The sequence below is a fragment of the Amphiprion ocellaris genome, chromosome 22 (assembly GCF_022539595.1).
Source record: "Amphiprion ocellaris isolate individual 3 ecotype Okinawa chromosome 22, ASM2253959v1, whole genome shotgun sequence".
NCBI classification, from domain to species: Eukaryota; Metazoa; Chordata; class Actinopteri; family Pomacentridae; genus Amphiprion; species Amphiprion ocellaris.
This window is the reverse complement of record NC_072787.1, coordinates 6,130,665-6,149,323: the sequence shown is the minus strand read 5'-3', so window position 1 is coordinate 6,149,323 and position 18,659 is coordinate 6,130,665. Positions and strand designations below refer to the sequence as shown.

At 38.2% G+C, this 18,659-nt stretch overlaps 1 protein-coding gene across 3 annotated transcripts in view; it reads right to left on the bottom strand.

Moving 5' to 3' along the window:
* Positions 1 to 8,122: 8,122 nt before the first annotated feature.
* Positions 8,123 to 18,659, bottom strand: part of LOC111565255 (WD repeat-containing protein 37-like) — a 32,542-nt gene continuing 22,005 nt past the window's right edge. For all 3 annotated transcript variants that reach the window (XM_023265301.3, XM_023265293.3, XM_023265316.3), the window contains 3 exons: positions 13,660 to 13,794; positions 11,970 to 12,084; positions 8,123 to 10,492 (listed from right to left, as the gene is read on the bottom strand). In XM_023265301.3, the coding sequence (XP_023121069.1) occupies positions 10,361 to 10,492; positions 11,970 to 12,084; positions 13,660 to 13,794 (382 nt within the window). In that variant the 3' untranslated portion in view covers positions 8,123 to 10,360. The remainder of the gene's footprint in view (positions 10,493 to 11,969; positions 12,085 to 13,659; positions 13,795 to 18,659) is intronic.

The following is an 18,659-nucleotide window of genomic DNA, read 5'->3' as shown; positions in this document are numbered from 1 at the left end:
GTTTTTGGTCAGACACATTCTGTATTCTTGTTTGTGAACCAGCGTTGGTTGTCCAGAAGGTAAGAGTTCCTGTCCTGATTCTCTGTTCTCAGAGGTTCTCTGGTAGGCTGCAGGAGACTTTAGCGTTTGGGTTGTGTTAGTTTGGTTTTTGTACGGTTTCATTTGTACGACTATCTTGAGGCCCCTCCATGTGGTTTAGTGAGGTTTTCTGGAAGAGTTCTACAAAGCAACCTGCAGCAGAAGAGACTTTGAGAGTTTTTAGGAAGTTCTGGAGACCAGACTTTAGAGCAGCAGAAACATTTGTCAGCAGTTTGAGCAGGAGAAGGTGAGCTTCAGAGTAGAAATGAGACAGAAACCTTCTTGACCCGTGTGGTGAGGTCCTGTACCAAGAGTTTGAGCAGGTTGTGAAGAGTCTGTAGTTCTTTGGTCTGAAAGCACAAGAAGAGTCGACTCATTAAAGGAGAAAACGGGAGATATTGTTGGTTCTTCTGTCGCTCTGCAGTTTCCTTAGACTGAATATCAAGTTTATATTTTCAACGATTTGCCATGTGAGCCCAAGAAGACTTAAATAAACTTCCTCCATCCCCTGGACGCAACATATTTTATTACCATGTTAAATCTTTTTTTTTTAAATGTTTTGTCTTAATCATAGTTTTAGTGTAGTTTTTTCCCTTTGCTTGTTTAGTTTTGTCATCTGTGTGAAAGGTGCTAAACAAATAAAGTTGAATTGATAAACTGAATAATTGACTAACTCATGATTGTGACAACAGAAGTATTTTCATTGTGATTTAAGGGTTTATTTCATTTTTAAGGTTGGGGTTAAAATCTTGACAGAAAAAGAAGATTAAAGAAATAAACTACATAACAAAAAGCAATTAAAGGAAAAAAATTTAATACAATAAAACTTTTGAAAAGTTTTATTATTAAAAAGTGTTTTTTAAATGTTTAATATTCTTCTTGTTTAATTGTATTTTTTAAATGTTTAATTATCGAAAATATTTTCTGTAATTTTTAATATTTGTATTTTAAAAATTTTGTTTACTTTCATAATTACATGTTTTGTATCTTGTTTGATTATCTATTTCAATATTTTGTCTGTTTAATATAGTAAAGACATTAAATACAATTAAATTATATTAAACAGACAAAATATTGAAATAGATAATCAAACAAGATACAAAACATGTAATTATGAAAGTAAACAAAATTTTTAAAATACAAATATTAAAAATTACAGATAAAATATTTTCGACAAACATTTAAAAAATACAATTAAACAAGAAGAATATTAAACATTTAAAAAATACAAAACATTTAATTAGATTATTAAATCTTTAAAAAGACAAAACATTGACTTAAAAAATTAGTTTGATTAGAAAATTACATCTTAAAGACAATAAAACTTCAAATAGGAATTAAACAGAAAATACAATGAAGCATTTAAAAAGGAAATTAAACATTAAAAGGTGGTAAAACATTTAAAAAGAAAAACCTTAAAGATTTAATCAAAAAATTAAATATTGGGAAAGAAAAATTCAAACAAGCCGATAAAACATATGAAAAAACAATTAAACATTAACAAGACAAAACATTTGGAAATCAAATCAGACATTAGAAAAGAATAAATACAGATAAAAGTCTTAAAGCATTTTCTAGTCTGAAATGAAAACATCAAGTTGTTTCTTCAAACATTTCCTCTTTCTATGTTCTTGGTTTGATTGTGGACAGATTTACTAAGAACGCATTTCAGAAAACTGCTTTCCAGATAAAGTCTACTAGTAGTTGAAGGCATTTATCAAACTAATGTTACCTTCTGATCTCCACAAACTTTACTGTTCAGTGAAGAGAATCAAAGTTTATTCAGAATTTCTAAAAAACCCACAGGTGAAGGTCTGAGACGAACTCAGATGGATGATCTAAATGTGAAATCAAGACTCATGGTCACAAGTTTTAAGGCTTCTGTTAACCAGAAAGTTCAAACTAACAGAGAAGTACTGAGAAACTTTTAAGATTTCAGTCCTCAGACTGTCTGAAGGTTCAAACTAACAGAGAACTACTCAGGAACTTAGAGGGTATCAGTCCTTGGATTGTCTGAAAGTTAAATCTAACAGAGAACTACTGTGGGACTTAGAAAATGTCAGCCCTCAGACTGTCTGAAGGTTTAAACTAACAGAGAACTACTCAGGAACTTAGAAGATATCAGTCCTTGGACTGTCTGAAAGTTAAATCTAACAGAGAACTACTGTGGGACTTAGAAAATTTCAGCCCTCAGACTGTGTGAAAGCTCAGGTCCTGAGGACTCGGGAGGTCTGGAGGCTTGGAAAGTCTTGGAACTGAGGGTTCAACCCTCCAGCACAAAGGCTGAAGTCCAACCTCCTGAGAAAAATGGTCCAGTCGAGACTGAAAAAAAAAACAACTTGAAAATGGCAAAAAAAATAGATGATAAATGTGCAAAAAAAAGAACATTTAGTATCTGAGCGAATAGCTCAGGGGATAAGAAGACAGACTACCAACTGGAAGGTCGCAGGTTCAAGACCGACCACCGGCGTTTTTCTTTCTTTGTCTTTGTCAGGATTTTGAGAAAATTTAAGAAGGGTCTGGTCTTGAACCAGCGACCTGCAGCTCCATAGGCAAATCCTTAACTCACTGAGCTACAGATCAGACAAAAAGAAATAAATTCGTCGTCCCTTTGACATCGTAGTTCCCGAAGTGACCACATGGGCGGAGCCAAGGCAGAGCCTGGGTGGAGTCAGGGCGGAGAGTAGGCGGGGAGGTGGGTGGCGGCCTCGCCCCTCTACTCCCCCGCCTCCCCCCACCACCCACCAGACCTTCCCCCGCCCGACGAGTTCTTCGAGTCTCCATGGGTTTTCCCGAGTTTCTGGAGTTTCCATGAGGAGGCAGAACAAGTTGTCATGAAGAGGTGTTGAAGTCAGCCAGGATGGACTGACTTTTTACAGCGACTAGAAGGAAGATGACTAGAAGAGCAGGTCTTTAACCACCATCCATAAAATCCATGGAGTCGGCTCCAGAGAAATGAAAGAAGGTCAACTTTTATCAGCCTCCATCCAGATGTTCAACCTGATACCTTTACTTTGACATTTTTAGCACCACAAACCTTTAGTATCACACTTTTTTTTATCATTTATTAGGACTTTAATGGAATCCACCAGCAGATTTAGTTTTTGTTGACAAACTTTATTCTTGTCATTGTGGGACTGCAGTATTTAAAACTGTTCCTTCTATTTGACCTCATGTTTATTAGTTTTAGTGGAGAAAGTTATTTTAGTTGTCGATTAGTCTCTTAAAAACCAAATAATAAATTGGATTAGTCAAGAGGTTTAAAATTCTATTATATTTTAAATATGACAAAAAATATAAAAATAAAGTGTCTTGAGACAATTTGACTTGTAATTGGCATTATATAAATAAGATTGAATTCAAATTGTATGTATCTTGTAATGTTGGAAAACACATTTTCTTTGTCCATTAATCTGTTGATTTTTTTTCTCCAGTAATTCATTTCTTGTTTTGGTTTATAAAATGTCGAACCCAAATATATTCAGTTTACTGTCATAAAAACCAAAAAGATTTACATTCATGATGCAGGAATCAGGCAGTTTTTCACTTTTTATCTTAGTTTAGTCAGAAAGATAGTTGATAATGTGTGAATTGTTGCAGCTTGTGAGCCGTAGAAGGTTTTAATCTTTGGGGCCGAGTGTCAGAAAACATTTAGAAACCAACATCAACAAAACACTCAAAGATTTGAACATCGTTAAAGGGAAATCCAACTTTTGCTTGACAATGTCTAATTAAAGGACATTTATTTCCAATGTAAATGTGTGATATTCATCCTCTGGAACTTTCTCTTCACATCGTCTTCCACCTGGACTGGTTTGGTCGGGAGCATGTGCAACAAACATTTGAAAAACTGCACTTTAACATCAATGAATGACACTGAAGTTTAATCTCTACATAAATGAGACTGAGTCTGGATGTGCTGCTCTGTCATTAACTCCTAAGTTTAGCTAAAGTTCAAACAAAAGAGGACAGTTTAGATAAGACTTGAGAATGAGCTTATTCTGAATAAACATCTCAGACTTTCTGAGCTTCAGCACCTCTAGCAACATAATTTAACAACAAGCAACTCAAGAGATCCACAAGTTGGCGAGAGTTAGCTTTAGCTGAGCCAAAGAACATGTGGGACGCTAACCTAGCAAACATTTCAGACTTTTCTCTGTGAATTCAGAGAAATAATTTCCTATTTAATGACAGAGCTACATATCTTAACTCAGTCTCATTAAAACAGACTCTAATTCAGTGTTATCCATCCATATTAAAGTGCAGTTACCCAAAATGTTTGTTGCATGAGCTCCAACAAAACCTGTCCAGGTAGAAGGCCACTTTGACAAACAGGAAGTGGAAGATTCCAAGCAGATTTATAGAAGGGGGAATCGGACTGTACTAAGTGTCGAGTATAGAGGGGTGTTTTGTGGGTTTTTAAGGCTGCTAATGATTATTAGTGAGACATTTGGAGTAGATATTCATTTGCAGTAAATGAAAGTATTTAAAATCTTGGAGTTAAACTTAGAACAACGCAAACTCTAACAGAAAACTTTGTTGATATGTTTTTGTTTTGTTTACAGATGTTAAAGGAGTTTTATTCATGACGTATAACCAATCAAATCACTCCAGAAGACAGAGCGACCACAGGTAGATAAAGGTTCAGAGCCAAAGTAGCACCATTTTTATATGTATTTATTACCGTAAATCAGTAAAAAATGAAATACTGATAATCAGTAAATCAGTCAGCCCACAATTACTACAATTCTACAATGTATGTCTCTTTCCTTTGACTTGTTATTTGTACAATATACAATGTATATGATGGCGTTTTTTCATACCAAAGGCTCTACTATGATGTTTTCTAAGAGACATACGATGCTACTCTGTATATTCCGGCCCTGGGCCGCTGCACTCCTCCTCTGTTGTTTTCTGGATTGTACTCAGCTGCATGCCTTCGTCCATCCGGCCTCCGTTGACTCGTCCCGCCTGCCGTCTCTGGAGCTGAAGCTGGATTGGAACAGACCAAAGTACAGTCCAATCACGATGCCAGCTGCCTCTCAAAAGGCTCCTTCATCTGGCAGGTGGCAGCACTTCTTCTGAGGGGAAGCTGAGCTGGCCCGGCAGAACTTTGGAGATGTGTTCCAGTGGTTGGTGGATGTGTGGGGAGATAGAGAGGGACCTTTGAACTGTTCACAAAGGAAAACAGGGAACCCATTGGTAGTTTCAGTTTAGGGTGCTACTGTGGTGTGTTTTGGGGTTTTAAGAGGTGAACAGGAAGAGTTTTTTTTTTCGTATTGATTATCTTTTACTTTGTTCCTGGTTGGAATGCCCATCAATGTCAAAGTGAAGTTCACTTTTAGTTCTGTTTATTTATTTTTATTTTACTAACACCCATTTGTTTTGTTGTGTTGTTGTAAACTTACTCTTTCAAATAAATTCTCGTCTAACCCTCTGGAAACCAGCGTTTGGACTGTTTTTGTGTTGCTCCTCACCTACTGACAGCTGTGGACTAAAGGCTATACTGTGACGTTTTTAGAGCGACATGCTATACTATGATGTTTGTTGGGCGACACTATATACTAAAGGCTTTTTAAATTGACATATTACTGACCTTTTTTTGTTTTAGTTTTTTTTATTGTTTTTTAGCAACATATTATAAGAATTTGAACAGTTTTAAAACTTACTATACTTTTACTTGTGCAGTGAAATATTATTCGATGGCATTTTTTATGCTTTTTTATGTTTTCTTGAAAACATACTATTTTGACAATATACTGCACTATGACATTTTTTGAACCACATATCATACATGACAATTTTAGGCAACATCCTATCATGTTGCACTTTTTGAACCACATAATAATCTATGTTTTGTTTTTTTTTCTTGCCAACATGCTGTACTATGAACTACAGGCCATACTATGTTATTCTTGAGTAAAACATACTATACTTTGACATTTTCTGAACTACATCCTATACTATGGCGTTATACACAGAGTGCTTTGGTTACATGTTGATTTATAATGTAGATTGTTTTCTGTTTTGTTTTTTGACGGGATTACCACAGACCTGACCGTGAACACCGTCGACACCCACCTCAGGGAGACGCTACCTAAGATCTCAAGGCTGCTTGGTTGTGGTCTTTCTGGCACGTACTCTTCCAAGATGAGCCGGGAAGTTTAACACTGATGGAATGACACCAGGTCTAAGCCGACAAACTTCCAATTCCTCCTCAACCCATAGTCTCTGGGAAACCTACATGGAGTAAGAAAAGTAGACAGAGAAGTAATTAAGTCTGTACACAACATATTAAAAAGAAATCATGCTAATAAATTAAGTACAAATAACCGAATACGCCAATATACTGGAGACCAGAGCTATTTAATTTGATAAGTATAACCTTGTTTAGTAACATTTCAATTATTTGAGAGCAGTCCTAAAGAACTGCCTGTAATCCCAATCATAAAATGGGTTTGGAGGAAGAACATAGATGGTAATCTGGATATACATGAGTTAGGCTTTATAACTACTATTGTGGTAGTAATAGCAATGTGACTAGTACTAGTAGTAGTGGTAGTACACTCTACTGCTGCTGATACTGACACTGCTACTACAAATTGTAATACTATTACAAATGCTGATACTACTTCTATGACTCTAACAGCTGTTTATACTACTACTGCTGCTTGTACTTTTAGTATTACTACTACTGCTTGTACAACTATACTACAGCTACTATTAATCGTCTGGTATTTGGTTGTCAAGCTGCTAGCTCGCCTTAGCGTTTTGCTAGTGGCTAACTAGTTAGCTCTCAGACTGGAAGCTCTCAACAAGATTTCATAATGAAAAAAGAGCCCAAAACTATTCTTACCTATGAAAAGTCATTCCAAGTTTCCTTGTCTCAATCGTACGACGCAGTGTGTAATTGTATGCAGCACAGTGAGCCGGCATACTTGTTGTTTCCGTTTTCACGCCGTCTACATCAACAGAATGCACTGAAACTTTGCCCCCACTAGCTTAGCCTCGCTGTAGCGCGCAGCTCAAAGGGGCGTGTCCTATCTACTCATTCATATCTATGACAACAACGGTGGCTACACATAAGGACGCCTGACGTTGATTAGCTGCGTAAATACCATTATATACAGTCTATGGTAAATACGTATGTGAATCGCATCATTGGCTGCAGCAGCCAGTCACCGGTCATTCACTGACTCACATTGAAAAATAGCACAGAAAGAATTGTTACGTGTTTATTTCATTTTCAATTTAGGTTGGATTTTTTGTGTGTGTGCGCAGCACAGACTTTCTGTGCGCGGAGACCGTGTCAGCAGTGCGCAATTGCGCACGCGCGCAGCTTAGAGGGAACAGTGGTCCTCTGTACCCCTATGAAGATATTCCATTAAAAATCAGCCGTTTCCAGCTAGAATAGTCATTTACCACATTAACAATGTCTAGACTGTATTTCTGATTCATTTAATGTTATCTTCATTGATAAAAAACAGTTTTTCTATTTAAAATAAGGACATTTCTAAGTGACCCCAAACTTCTGAACGGTAGTGTATATCTTTAGTTTTTTTAAGCAATTCCACAATAAACTGTTACTTTCCACTTTGAGTCAGTGGAGATAAGTTGGCAACACAACATTGTCATATCAATCTTTAATCTGACATGGCAAATGTAGCTTGTTATTAGTTTATAGTTGTGTGTTTAAACATCCAGTAGTTGTGGGGCAACACTATCATTGGGTGCTGTGTTTGTTTTCCACTTAAGTCCAGTGTTCATGTTCTTTTAGTCATATGGCTTTCTTTAAGCTGAAAGACAACTTCACAAGCTTCACGCAAACTTCAAGTATGTGTCATATGTGCTGCTGGTGGTATAGCACTTGAAATCCATACACCTTATGGATCCGGTCTCATTAACACTTGGCATCGTTATTCCAAGCTACCAGACGTACACCCGGATGAATAAGGTGTGATTTTCAAAAAGATACATATCTCATTGAGGCGAACAAAAGAGTGAGAGGGATTTGTGTTAAATAAAATGAAAAAGAGACGTGACAGACAGGAAAAGGAAATCACACGTTTTTATTGGAAAGTGTCAGAGAACACGTACCCGTCACAATAAAGTATGCAAAGTAGATCACATAATGAAGTTTGAGGTGAATGTGATTCGCTACAGTGAAGCGAAGCCTATCCACCTTTTTTCCCCTCTACAGTCTGGCACGCAATAATTTAATGTATCAATCCAAAATCATATTTCCTCCAGGTTGAAATTCATAAGCGGGGTGCAAATCGGACTCGCCGTTCTACCTGCAGATTAAAATGACATTGATACCAGTGGGCGCGAGATTGAGTTCCCTGAATGAAGCAGGAATAAAAGTCCTATCTGCATTGCGCTGCGGAACACAATTAGTTATTTAACAAGCGTTTGGAAAAGTGCACTGATGCTCAGATGGATAAGGCTCATGCACCGTTTTTAATGCAGTGGTAAGGCATTTCAATATTACCTTTTTAGGTTCATGCTACTTCAAAATGCATCCTGACTCTATTGTCGGTGGAAACAGCAGTCAGGTGTGCGGTCTGGAGCCGACTTTTTGGGTAAGTTACGCATACCTACATACATCTACACCAGTCACACAAGTACATTAATCATTTTCTTATGGGATTTACAGCAATGAAATAAGTTAAACATCAGATCAACATCTACAGCATGACTTCATGTTTAGGATATTGCACAAGTGTAACGTTGTTTTCTGGAATCCAGTCAAGCCCAATTCTAAAGGTTATAACTCAAACTGAGATTCAGTGTGTATTCAAGTCAGAAGTAACTGATTAATAAAAACAATTTTTTGACAAAAAATAAAGAAAAGGACTTCATTCTGAGCACCAGAAACATCATGGAGCTCGGTTATTGCTTCTGTTTTTGGACAAAAGGCGCTTCTCACGGATCGAAAAGCGCCGTTACAACAAAAGGTGCAAAAAGCTGTACAAGGCTGAGGGTTCAATGTAAAGAGTAAACACTGTAACTTCATGTTGACAGGCTGTTACTGACGCACAGGAGTGACCAGTAAACAACAAGTTCACTTTGGGATCACACATTACAGCAACACAGGGCTCTGAGTTGGCAACAGGTTATATTTCAGTGACACCGAGGAAACACAGGGCAGGTTATGGACACCTAAACCAGTAACATACTGGGAGTATTGGATTATGATTATGCTGAACACGTCATTCACAAACCTCTCGAGGATTTAACAGCTGAAGTGCACTCTTTCCCCCGTTATTGCTATGCTCTTCTTGACACTTTGCATCTAGACATAAAGGCAGAATAAAGCAATGTTTTAAATGAACAAATCCACTGTAAACATGGAACAAGGCAGAGTTACAGTATCGCAAGTTTGACCACAAAATCTGGAAGTAATGGAGGCTGGCTGTGACTTGAAAGCATCAAAGGTAATAGACAAATCTGTCAAACTCTCAGACAAGACATCAGATCCTGTTTGAAGCATTTTAAGACAAGTGATGACCCGGCGGCCCGCTGGCTGCTCAGGTAATGTGGCAGGCCTGAATATGATATGTTTCGTTCAATGATAGGAAATAGTCTAAGTTTGACTAAAAGGGTAAAACATTTCACAGAACCACACTTTCTTTGCCAAGCTCCGCCCTCACGAGGCGGGTAAGACACTAAATCCTTTAGATAGCAACAACCTGCAGCACAGGTCGCTTAATCAGGCCACAGCGAAATATATACATTTATTCTACTAACTGTTCTGGCCTTATAGCTGTTCTCTCACAACTTTACAAGTAACATTCACAAACCAAGTTTATCTACATGCAAGAGCGACCGTTCAGCGGTAACTAAACAACAGAGATGTGAACAGCAGCCTGCAACTGTGGATCAAATATATATAGTTCTAAACAGAGAAGGCTAAGGATGAACAGCCTAATCACGTCACAATTCACAATCCATGCTAACGAGTGAAAGGATCAAATGCAGGAGATCAGCTCTGTGGCCTCGAACACACCAGCGCCGTCATTTAAGCCCGTAGATGCTTGAAAAAAGCTCATTCATTCATCTGCTCATACCAGTGTTGATAGCTGCATCCTTAAAGCAACACCAGCTGGGATCAGTAACAATGTTTTTCACACCTCCTCGCTCAGTTGTGTGAAAGCTGTGAGGTTTCATAGTGTAAACACGCCGCTGGCATGTCAGAGGCCACAGATTACAGTGTTCATGTGTACCGTACTGTATATACATGGAGGGATTGGGATCAGTCTGCTGAGTTTCTGCTGCGGCATCACTTCTCCTGCAGCAGCGCCGGGATGTTGATGTTCCAGCCGATGGCCTGACGGTCGAAGCCGCAGGTGAACAAGTTGCACGACTGGTTCTCTTCGTTCCACGCCGTGCAGCACACCATCCTCCGGTGACCCTGAACACACACACACACACATGCAGTTTTCAATTCAATTTCAATTCAATTTTATTTATATAGCGCCAATTACAGTCAAATTGTCTCAAGACGCTTTACAGAACCCATAAGCCTGACCCTCAGAGCAAGCCAAAAGGCGACAGTGGCAAGGAAAACACCCTTTTAATAGGGAAAAAAACCTCGAGCAGAACCCGGCTCTTTATGTGGGGGGACCCATCTGCCTGCTGGCCGGGCGGTTTAATTACTCTGCTGAGGAACCGTGGGGTTATGCGATGATCGGTGTACGTTCGTCTGTCTGTTAGCAACATTACTCAAAAACATACTTGGATGAAATTTTCAGGGAAGGTCAGAAATGACACAAGGACCAAGTGATTAGATTTTGGCAGTGATGCAGCTTATAGTCTGGATCCACGGATTTGTTTAAGATTTCTGTATCATTGCAAGATAGCCGCACGGCGTCACTGTAACTATGACTACAAGTACTTAGGTCATTTGCACATGTATATTCTTGTATATATTATTGATTTTTCTTTTTAAATAAAATTTTCTATATTTTACCTTCACTTTATACCCTAATATTCTGTGTTGTCTTATTGTTTATACCTTTGTTGAATGCCCATACTGCTGTCACATCAGAATTTCTCTCTGGGGATTAATAAAGTCAGTCTAAGTCTAAGTGAATACTACGTCCTTGAATTAGTTTTAGTGTTCTATTCTGTATTGTGGCCTGTTTATTTTATATGTTTTCTCTTGTTGTATTTTAATTTTAGCTGTCTCATTCTTTGGTGTGATGTCATCTCTAACGTGACGATCGGCGTACGTTTGTCCTTCCATCTGTTCTTCCGTCTGTTCACAACATTATTCAAAAACGGACTAACGGATTTGAGTGAAATTTTCAGGGAAAGTCAGAAATGACACAAGGACCACCTGATTAGGTTTTGACAGTAATGCAGCTTATAGTCTGGATCCACGGATTTGTTAAAGATTTCTGTATCATTATGAGATAGATGATGATAGATGACAACAAATGAACGCTTCGCCAGCTGCCTGCTGACAATCACATGATTGTAATCCTACTACAAATCCACCGCTGCAGACTTATCAGGACTTATCTGTTGGAAATCATACAAGGAACAGTTGATTAAACTGTGGGGGTGTTTCCGAGTCCCATCCTTTCCTGCGGCCCGCTACACATTTAGGTCACGCAATTCAGTATCCGTACATAACGTAGACATGCATAACACACAGCTGTGCTCAGTGCAACGTCATGTTGTCCGTGGGTACATCTATTTTAAATGGCCACATTCTATGTTGCCGTGACTTCTGCCATAAATTTTTTCAAGATTTCATCTGTCAGAAATGATACGACAGACAGCTTTGGTGGAGAACTGCGCTCTCTGGGTGCATTTCTTGTTTGTGGCTGTAATGATGCAGATGATAATGACGCACTTCCCCATCCACTGTGTTCTGCTCTTACCATTCTGTTGCTGCGTGGAAGTCTGGCCAGCCGCACTCCGCTCATGTCAAACAGCCTGACTTGTCGATTGTCGTGCGGCAGAGCGATGATTCTCTGGTTGGCAGAGACACTGAGCCTGAAACATCAGATTCAGTCACACTTTAGTCCAGATGTGTTCATTGAGCTGAGCTCTCGTCTTTGGTAAGGCTTATTCTGCTCCTAGATTTACTGAGCTATTTTAACCACATTTTCTCTTTCTAGTTTGCATGTGACAACATCTGCATAAACAGCCCAACACTGACATCAACGACTCCTGGAATCTATACTCCTGCCTAGCAGTCAGGATAATTGCTGACGACTACAAATGGAGACATTTTCAGCACAGAAAATGCAGAGGCAAAAATATCCTTGCAGCTGCCTTTTTTTGGCTGGAAAATGTAGGATTTTGCACTTATTTAAAGAAACTCATATCTAATATCTATTTTTTTAATGTTTAGCTTCACTCTTGAACCTGGGCATTTTTTTGCTCCTGTCACATTTTTACTCACTGCAAGCATTTTAGAGAGAAAGCCTCTCCTGTGCAGTATAACCAAGTTATAATGCTATAAATCATGAAAACGAAAAGATAAAAGTTGAATTTCTTTGATTATTTATCTAACACAATAATGAAAAACCCATCATGTACAACATTTAGAGCCCACAGATGTTACCAACACTTGGAAAAAATGGTGACTTTGTATCCTACAGAAAAAAAAAAAAATTTAAATTTGTTTGCCAGAGAACATCTCTACATCAAGAACATATACACTACAGTTCAGAAGTTTGAGGTCACTTAGAAAAGTCCTTATTTTTGAAAGAAAAGCTTTTTTTTCAATGAGGATAACATTAAATTAATCAGAAATTCAGTCTAGTAATTGTTTACATGGTAAATGACTATTCTAGCTGGAAACGGCTGATTTTTAATGGAATATCTACATGGGGTACAGAGGAACATTTCCAGCAACCACCACTCCTTGGTTGTTATACTTCATTGTGTTAGCTAATGGTGTTAAAAGGCTACATGATGATTAGAAAACCCTTGTGCAGTTATGTTACTACATGAAAAAAAGTGTGAGTTTTCATGGAAAACATGAAATTGTCTGGGTGACCCCAAACTGTTGAACGGTGGTGTATGTTCCAATATGTGTAACAAGTTTGCTTACACAATTTCCTGTATCCACTGAGACTTTGCTTTGAATGTCTCTCATACAGCATGAACAAAACAGCACTTGCAACATGAAAAATGTTGCAGAACATGATGCAAAATGATTGCAAATAGCATGGCTCTGTGTGTGGAGTAGGGGACGACCTGCTCCAAATTTTAAAAAAAAGGCTTTTCATGTTCATTTTACATTCCATACCCAGCGGCCAATGGCCTCATTAGCCAGGAAACACAGTAAAAATGAATTTAACAACATACTCATTCATGTGTAGAATCACATTAATGTATCACTTAAAAATCTATTCAGATTAATTGATACCATTAACAACCAGTGAAGTAGTGCAACAAACATGCAATCATTCAAGCTGCATCACATCAAGGTTTTTCATTGACAGCCCCAGTCCACTCATCTCTAATACAAGAAAACATTCAATAAAATGATTCTGTAATGACCTTATTTATCTACAGATGGGAACAAGTCCTGGCAGCTCCATCCCTCTGTTCACCTACCTGTTCACAGCCGAGTCAGTGCGGATGGTTGCTATGGGCGACCTCATGTTCTTCAAATCCCACACCTTGACGGTTCGGTCGTCACTCCCCGAAACTACGTTGTCACCCACTGTGAACACCGCAGATGTCACCGTGCTGCAGAGCAAACACATATAGAGACAGTTGTAAACCAGACTGTTTCACATTTAGGAGATTCATTCGTTTTCAGAATTCCTTTAAAGCACAGTAATTGCTGTAGTGAATAATTTCTACAAGTATGTGTAGAGCTTTAACACATCTGATCTGTTGGAACAGTTTATATTATAGATAATAAAATGTATATTTATCTTGGATTTTCGGAGAAGAAAGAAATAGAAAACTTATTTCTATCCAGTGTAGTCACCTCTTTCAAAGACAGTGCTATTGTTTCACATACACCTAGAAGAGGAGACAGATGTGTCACAGTGATATGTCAGAACGGATGACAAAGAGAATGTTTCAGGTACATCTGGAAGCTAACACTGCCAGGTTTTCTTGATTTAGAAAGTGACTTTCCCTTTTAAGACATTATAAGGTATCACCTTCCCCTCAGAAAACAAAAATGCTGGTGGGATCTGTCACAGTGCTGAGCATTTGTCACACAGGTGTAGCTGTCAGGACAACGTGATGGGTTAAAAAATGGCTTCAAAATGTTCACACCCCTGAACATGTCTGAGGTGTCGCGATGCTGGGAAAGACGATTTCCACTTCGCTGTCTCCCTATTAACCGTTCGTCTCGTGCATTCTGTTAGCAGTTCATCATGTTCAATAACCTAATGCTATATACAAAGACAAGCCACTTGAAGAATGTGATGAAGATTAATTGAGAGAGAAAAAATAACGGGCATGGTAGAGTTGAAAAATATGACGATATGTACCTTTGAATGAAAGATATCAAGTGTCCCTTCACTGATAGCACTCAAACATATTCCTGTAAACTGGATGTCACATGACGTTATTAATCATAGCAGTATATAGCTAGTTTTTACTTGTAACAAATACACAACCATTTATCCATTACTTTTACCTCACTGCACTAGCATATACATTACCGTTTAAAAGTTTGGAGTCACTTAGAAATGTCCTTAATTTTTAAAGGAAAGCAGTTTTTTATTCAATGAAAATAACATTAAATTAATCAGAAATACAGTGTAGACATTGTTAATGTGGTAAATGACTATTCTAGCTGGAAATGGCTGATTTTGAATGGAATATCTCCATAGAGGTACAGAGGAACATTTCCAGCAACCATCACTCCTGTGTTCTAATGCTACATTGTGTTAGCTAATGGTGTTGAAAGGCTAATTGATGATTAGAAAACCCTTGAGCAGTTATATTAGCACATGAATAAAAGTGTGAGTTTTCATGGAAAACATGGAATTGCCTGGATGACCCCAAACTTGTGAATGGTAGTGCAAATCTCTACAGATCTGAGCCACCTCCCTCTCCAACTATACACTGATTTCTTTGTAACAATCTTTTGCTTCTTTTTTTCCTGGAGTGGTGGACGAACACTTCAGGCTACATTTTCTTTCTTTCACATTGTGTTTTCATGGAAAACATGAAATTGTCTGGATGACCCCAAACTTTTTAACAATGGTGTATGTTAATGTTTAATGTCTACAGGCCTGGTCAAATTCTTGATATGAGAATTACGTTAACAATTTTGATTCAACAGAATTCCTAGAAGGCTAAATGCATACTTTGTATATAGCTGTTCTTTTATTGGATATCAACAACAAGCATTTTAATATTGTTTATCAGAAAACACTGCAGTTTTGACAATCTAAACTTTATCTCATGTAATTGCAGCAGCTGAGTCTGTTGCAGGACAGTTCATTTTCTCAGCTACACTGACATTAAACTCCCAGGTTAGACCAGACATTTGGGTTGAAAATTACATCTGTAGTTATGTATAATGTAATGTAATACTGCAGGCAGCAGTCCAGCAGCGTGTCTGTGACCTTCCAGCTCTTTCGTGATTGTATGTTGCTACGTGTCACTTTGATCATGACAGTGACTCCATGGAGTACATAGGCTACAATACTGTGCAGAATTGAGTCGGTACTGAGAGAAAAAGGGACAATTACAAATCTGTCTTCTGCTTTGGTACATCAGACAGCACCATGTAGCTATCATTACAGTTTGGCTACAGTTTCTGAGTCGTGGTTGAAGCCATAGATTGTTACTGCACAAACCTCCGTCATGAAGTGTCAATGAGACATTACACTCCCAAATCACAATTTGTTCATTTTTGAGGGGAAAAAAGGTAAAAACAATTAATGCAGCAAACATACATTAAATATTAACTTAAACGGAACATTAATTATGGGATGTAAAGTAAAGAGAATCCATAGTCTTACAGTCAGAACTTTGCAAACTCATTAGGCCTGTGATGGACTCAAACCTTGAGGTAACACTCAACTACAGGCACCTTTAAGCCGCCCATGGGTGCACAAACCTTAATATACAGCTGCAGGGAAGAGCACAACTCTGGTCACATCTATCTTTGATGTGAGGTGTGATCAAAGATTGAGCAGATTTGAAATTGTTCACCTAAAAAAATACTCCAATTTTTACACTTTATATTTGTGGTGGGATGTGATTCAAGAAAACTAATTTAATTAATTACAGGCTTTGTAATTAATTAATCGTGATTAACCGCATTTTTGTCAAATAGCAATATTTGACACAATAAGCAAAGTTTTTCAATTCAAATAAATTTTAGTTGATGAATCAATGAATAGACATCCGTGAACTTAAACAACAAAAATGTTTTTTTCATTTCTATGTATCTGCATTTTTCATGTCTGCTACATTCACAGATTACTGCAAACTAACTAAAACCAGGACAGATTCTCGCAGCTTATTTCTCGCCTCAAATGCTTTCAGAAACACTTTTTGCTGAGCATTTTTCATAATAAAAGAAAGTTTGCGAACGAGCCGCCGCGTTAATCCGTTACTGCACTGATTCACTCAGTGCTACCTGTGTATCTTCTTCACGGCTGGCAGACAGACTTTAGGTTCATTACTGCCACCTACTGGGCTGGAGTGTTCATCAGTGTTACCGGTGTGCCAGAAATTAAGGAACTGAGAAAGGTGTGATTACATTTTTTTAACGCGTTATTTTTTCTGTAATTAATTAATCAAAATTAATGCTAAAAAGTTCCAGCCCTACTTTATATATTTATCATTTAATGCAAGTATTACTTGATCAGATGCATCATGTTGATAGCTATTCTGAGCACATTTGAAGCAGCAATGTTCTTTATATGCCAGCAGCATCCCCATCCTCCATGTTCTTTATCTAACCAGCCGTGATGCACTGCTGCTCACGCTGCTGAGGTCAGGCCTAGCCATTCATTTAAAAGACCTTCAATATTTCCAGTCTATGACTATATGTCAGTCGCTCGCTACTGTTTCCCCTGTTCATTCATGGAACGAAGCTTTAAAAAAAAGCTGCATGGGATTTCTGATTCTTGATTGAGATTAGCGTTGTGTAATGTCTCTTCACACACACACACACACAGACAGCACAGTCTTGGGTGCTACATCTACTATTTCTAGCTAAAACTGGCTTCTCCCTTAATTCAAATTGACACGGCATTAAGGCCTAATTAGCGGACTAAACTTTGTCCTATTAGAGAGGCCGGAGCTCAAGGAAACTGCTGTATCGTTACAGGCACCTTCTGACATTGCAGGGTACAGCCCACCTGGGAATACAAGAGGTGCAGAGAGAGATAGCAGGAGGGAAAGGAAGAGGGGGGTGCTGGGTGGGAGGTGTGTGGGAGAATAATCAGACAAGGTAATTGATTAAAAGGTTGATTAAGGTTAAAGGGTTTTTAGAATGGGTGTGAGGAGGGAGGGAAGTATTCAGAGGTACTTAATGCTCTGCAGTGTCTCTGACAGCCAAGGTCAAGACCGGGTGCGACTGGAGACTTGGGGAGCTGGAGAGGCAGAGAGAGGGACGTACAGGAGGAATCATGGGAGCTCTCTGCACTCAGAGGTTAAGGTGAGTTGAACGCCTCCCTAACAGTGAAGCCCAAAGGTCCCTTAGCTGCAAAAAGGTGGCACCCAAGAGGCCAGCAGTGGTGAGATTTCAACAACACCTGAGAGATGAAGCATTACAGAGGGAGACATCCTTCCTCCGCTTGTCATGTTTCTACATTTTCTTCTCCAAAAGAACGGTTTCAAGTAACAATTAACATGTAGGTTGTAGTAGAAAGATTGTCACAGTGTGTCAACCAAAACCAATCACACACCTGTAACTGTAGCCTTTATAAAGAAGCACTATTTTATTTCTCCCACGGTATTTTCTAAGAAATCAGCTCTTTCAGTCATTTTAACACTTAATTGCTTCAACCCAATGTTCAAATAAAAATCATTCTCAAAATAGTCTGGAATTATCAAATCCATAGTTCATTTCCGTAGAACAGCATTCCACATGGCTTAATGTTAATTAGGTGTCAACAGATCATCGACCTGGCTCGTTATTGATTCTGAAATTCAGCAATTTTCCAATCAATATGGTTGCTATTTTTTAAGTGACTTCCAAGAAAAAAATAACAACTTTTAAAATGCACTACTTTGGCTCTGATACAGCTGCCTCTCTGTCTGTCTGTAAAACCTACATTTAAAAAAGCGTTTCAATTAGGTTTTGTGTTGGAGATTGTGATATTCCAGTGATTTAATTTTATCTCTAAATTGAGTTCACTAATGTTCACTGATGTGTTTTACAGACAAATATCAGATAAAGAGGTTTAAAGAAAGGCACTGCCCAGACTGAGGGATCTTTCATATCAAAATATGTGACTTTACGAAAGAATGCTAAAACTACTGTCACTTTGATTTTTAGTATTACTCTGATTGGAAGCTGCTTACTGTAAACAGAGGGAATGATGGACTGATGCATACTGAGAGAAATCTATAAATACATATTTAACTTTTTCTGTGAGTTAAGATCACTCAATCAATCAATCAAT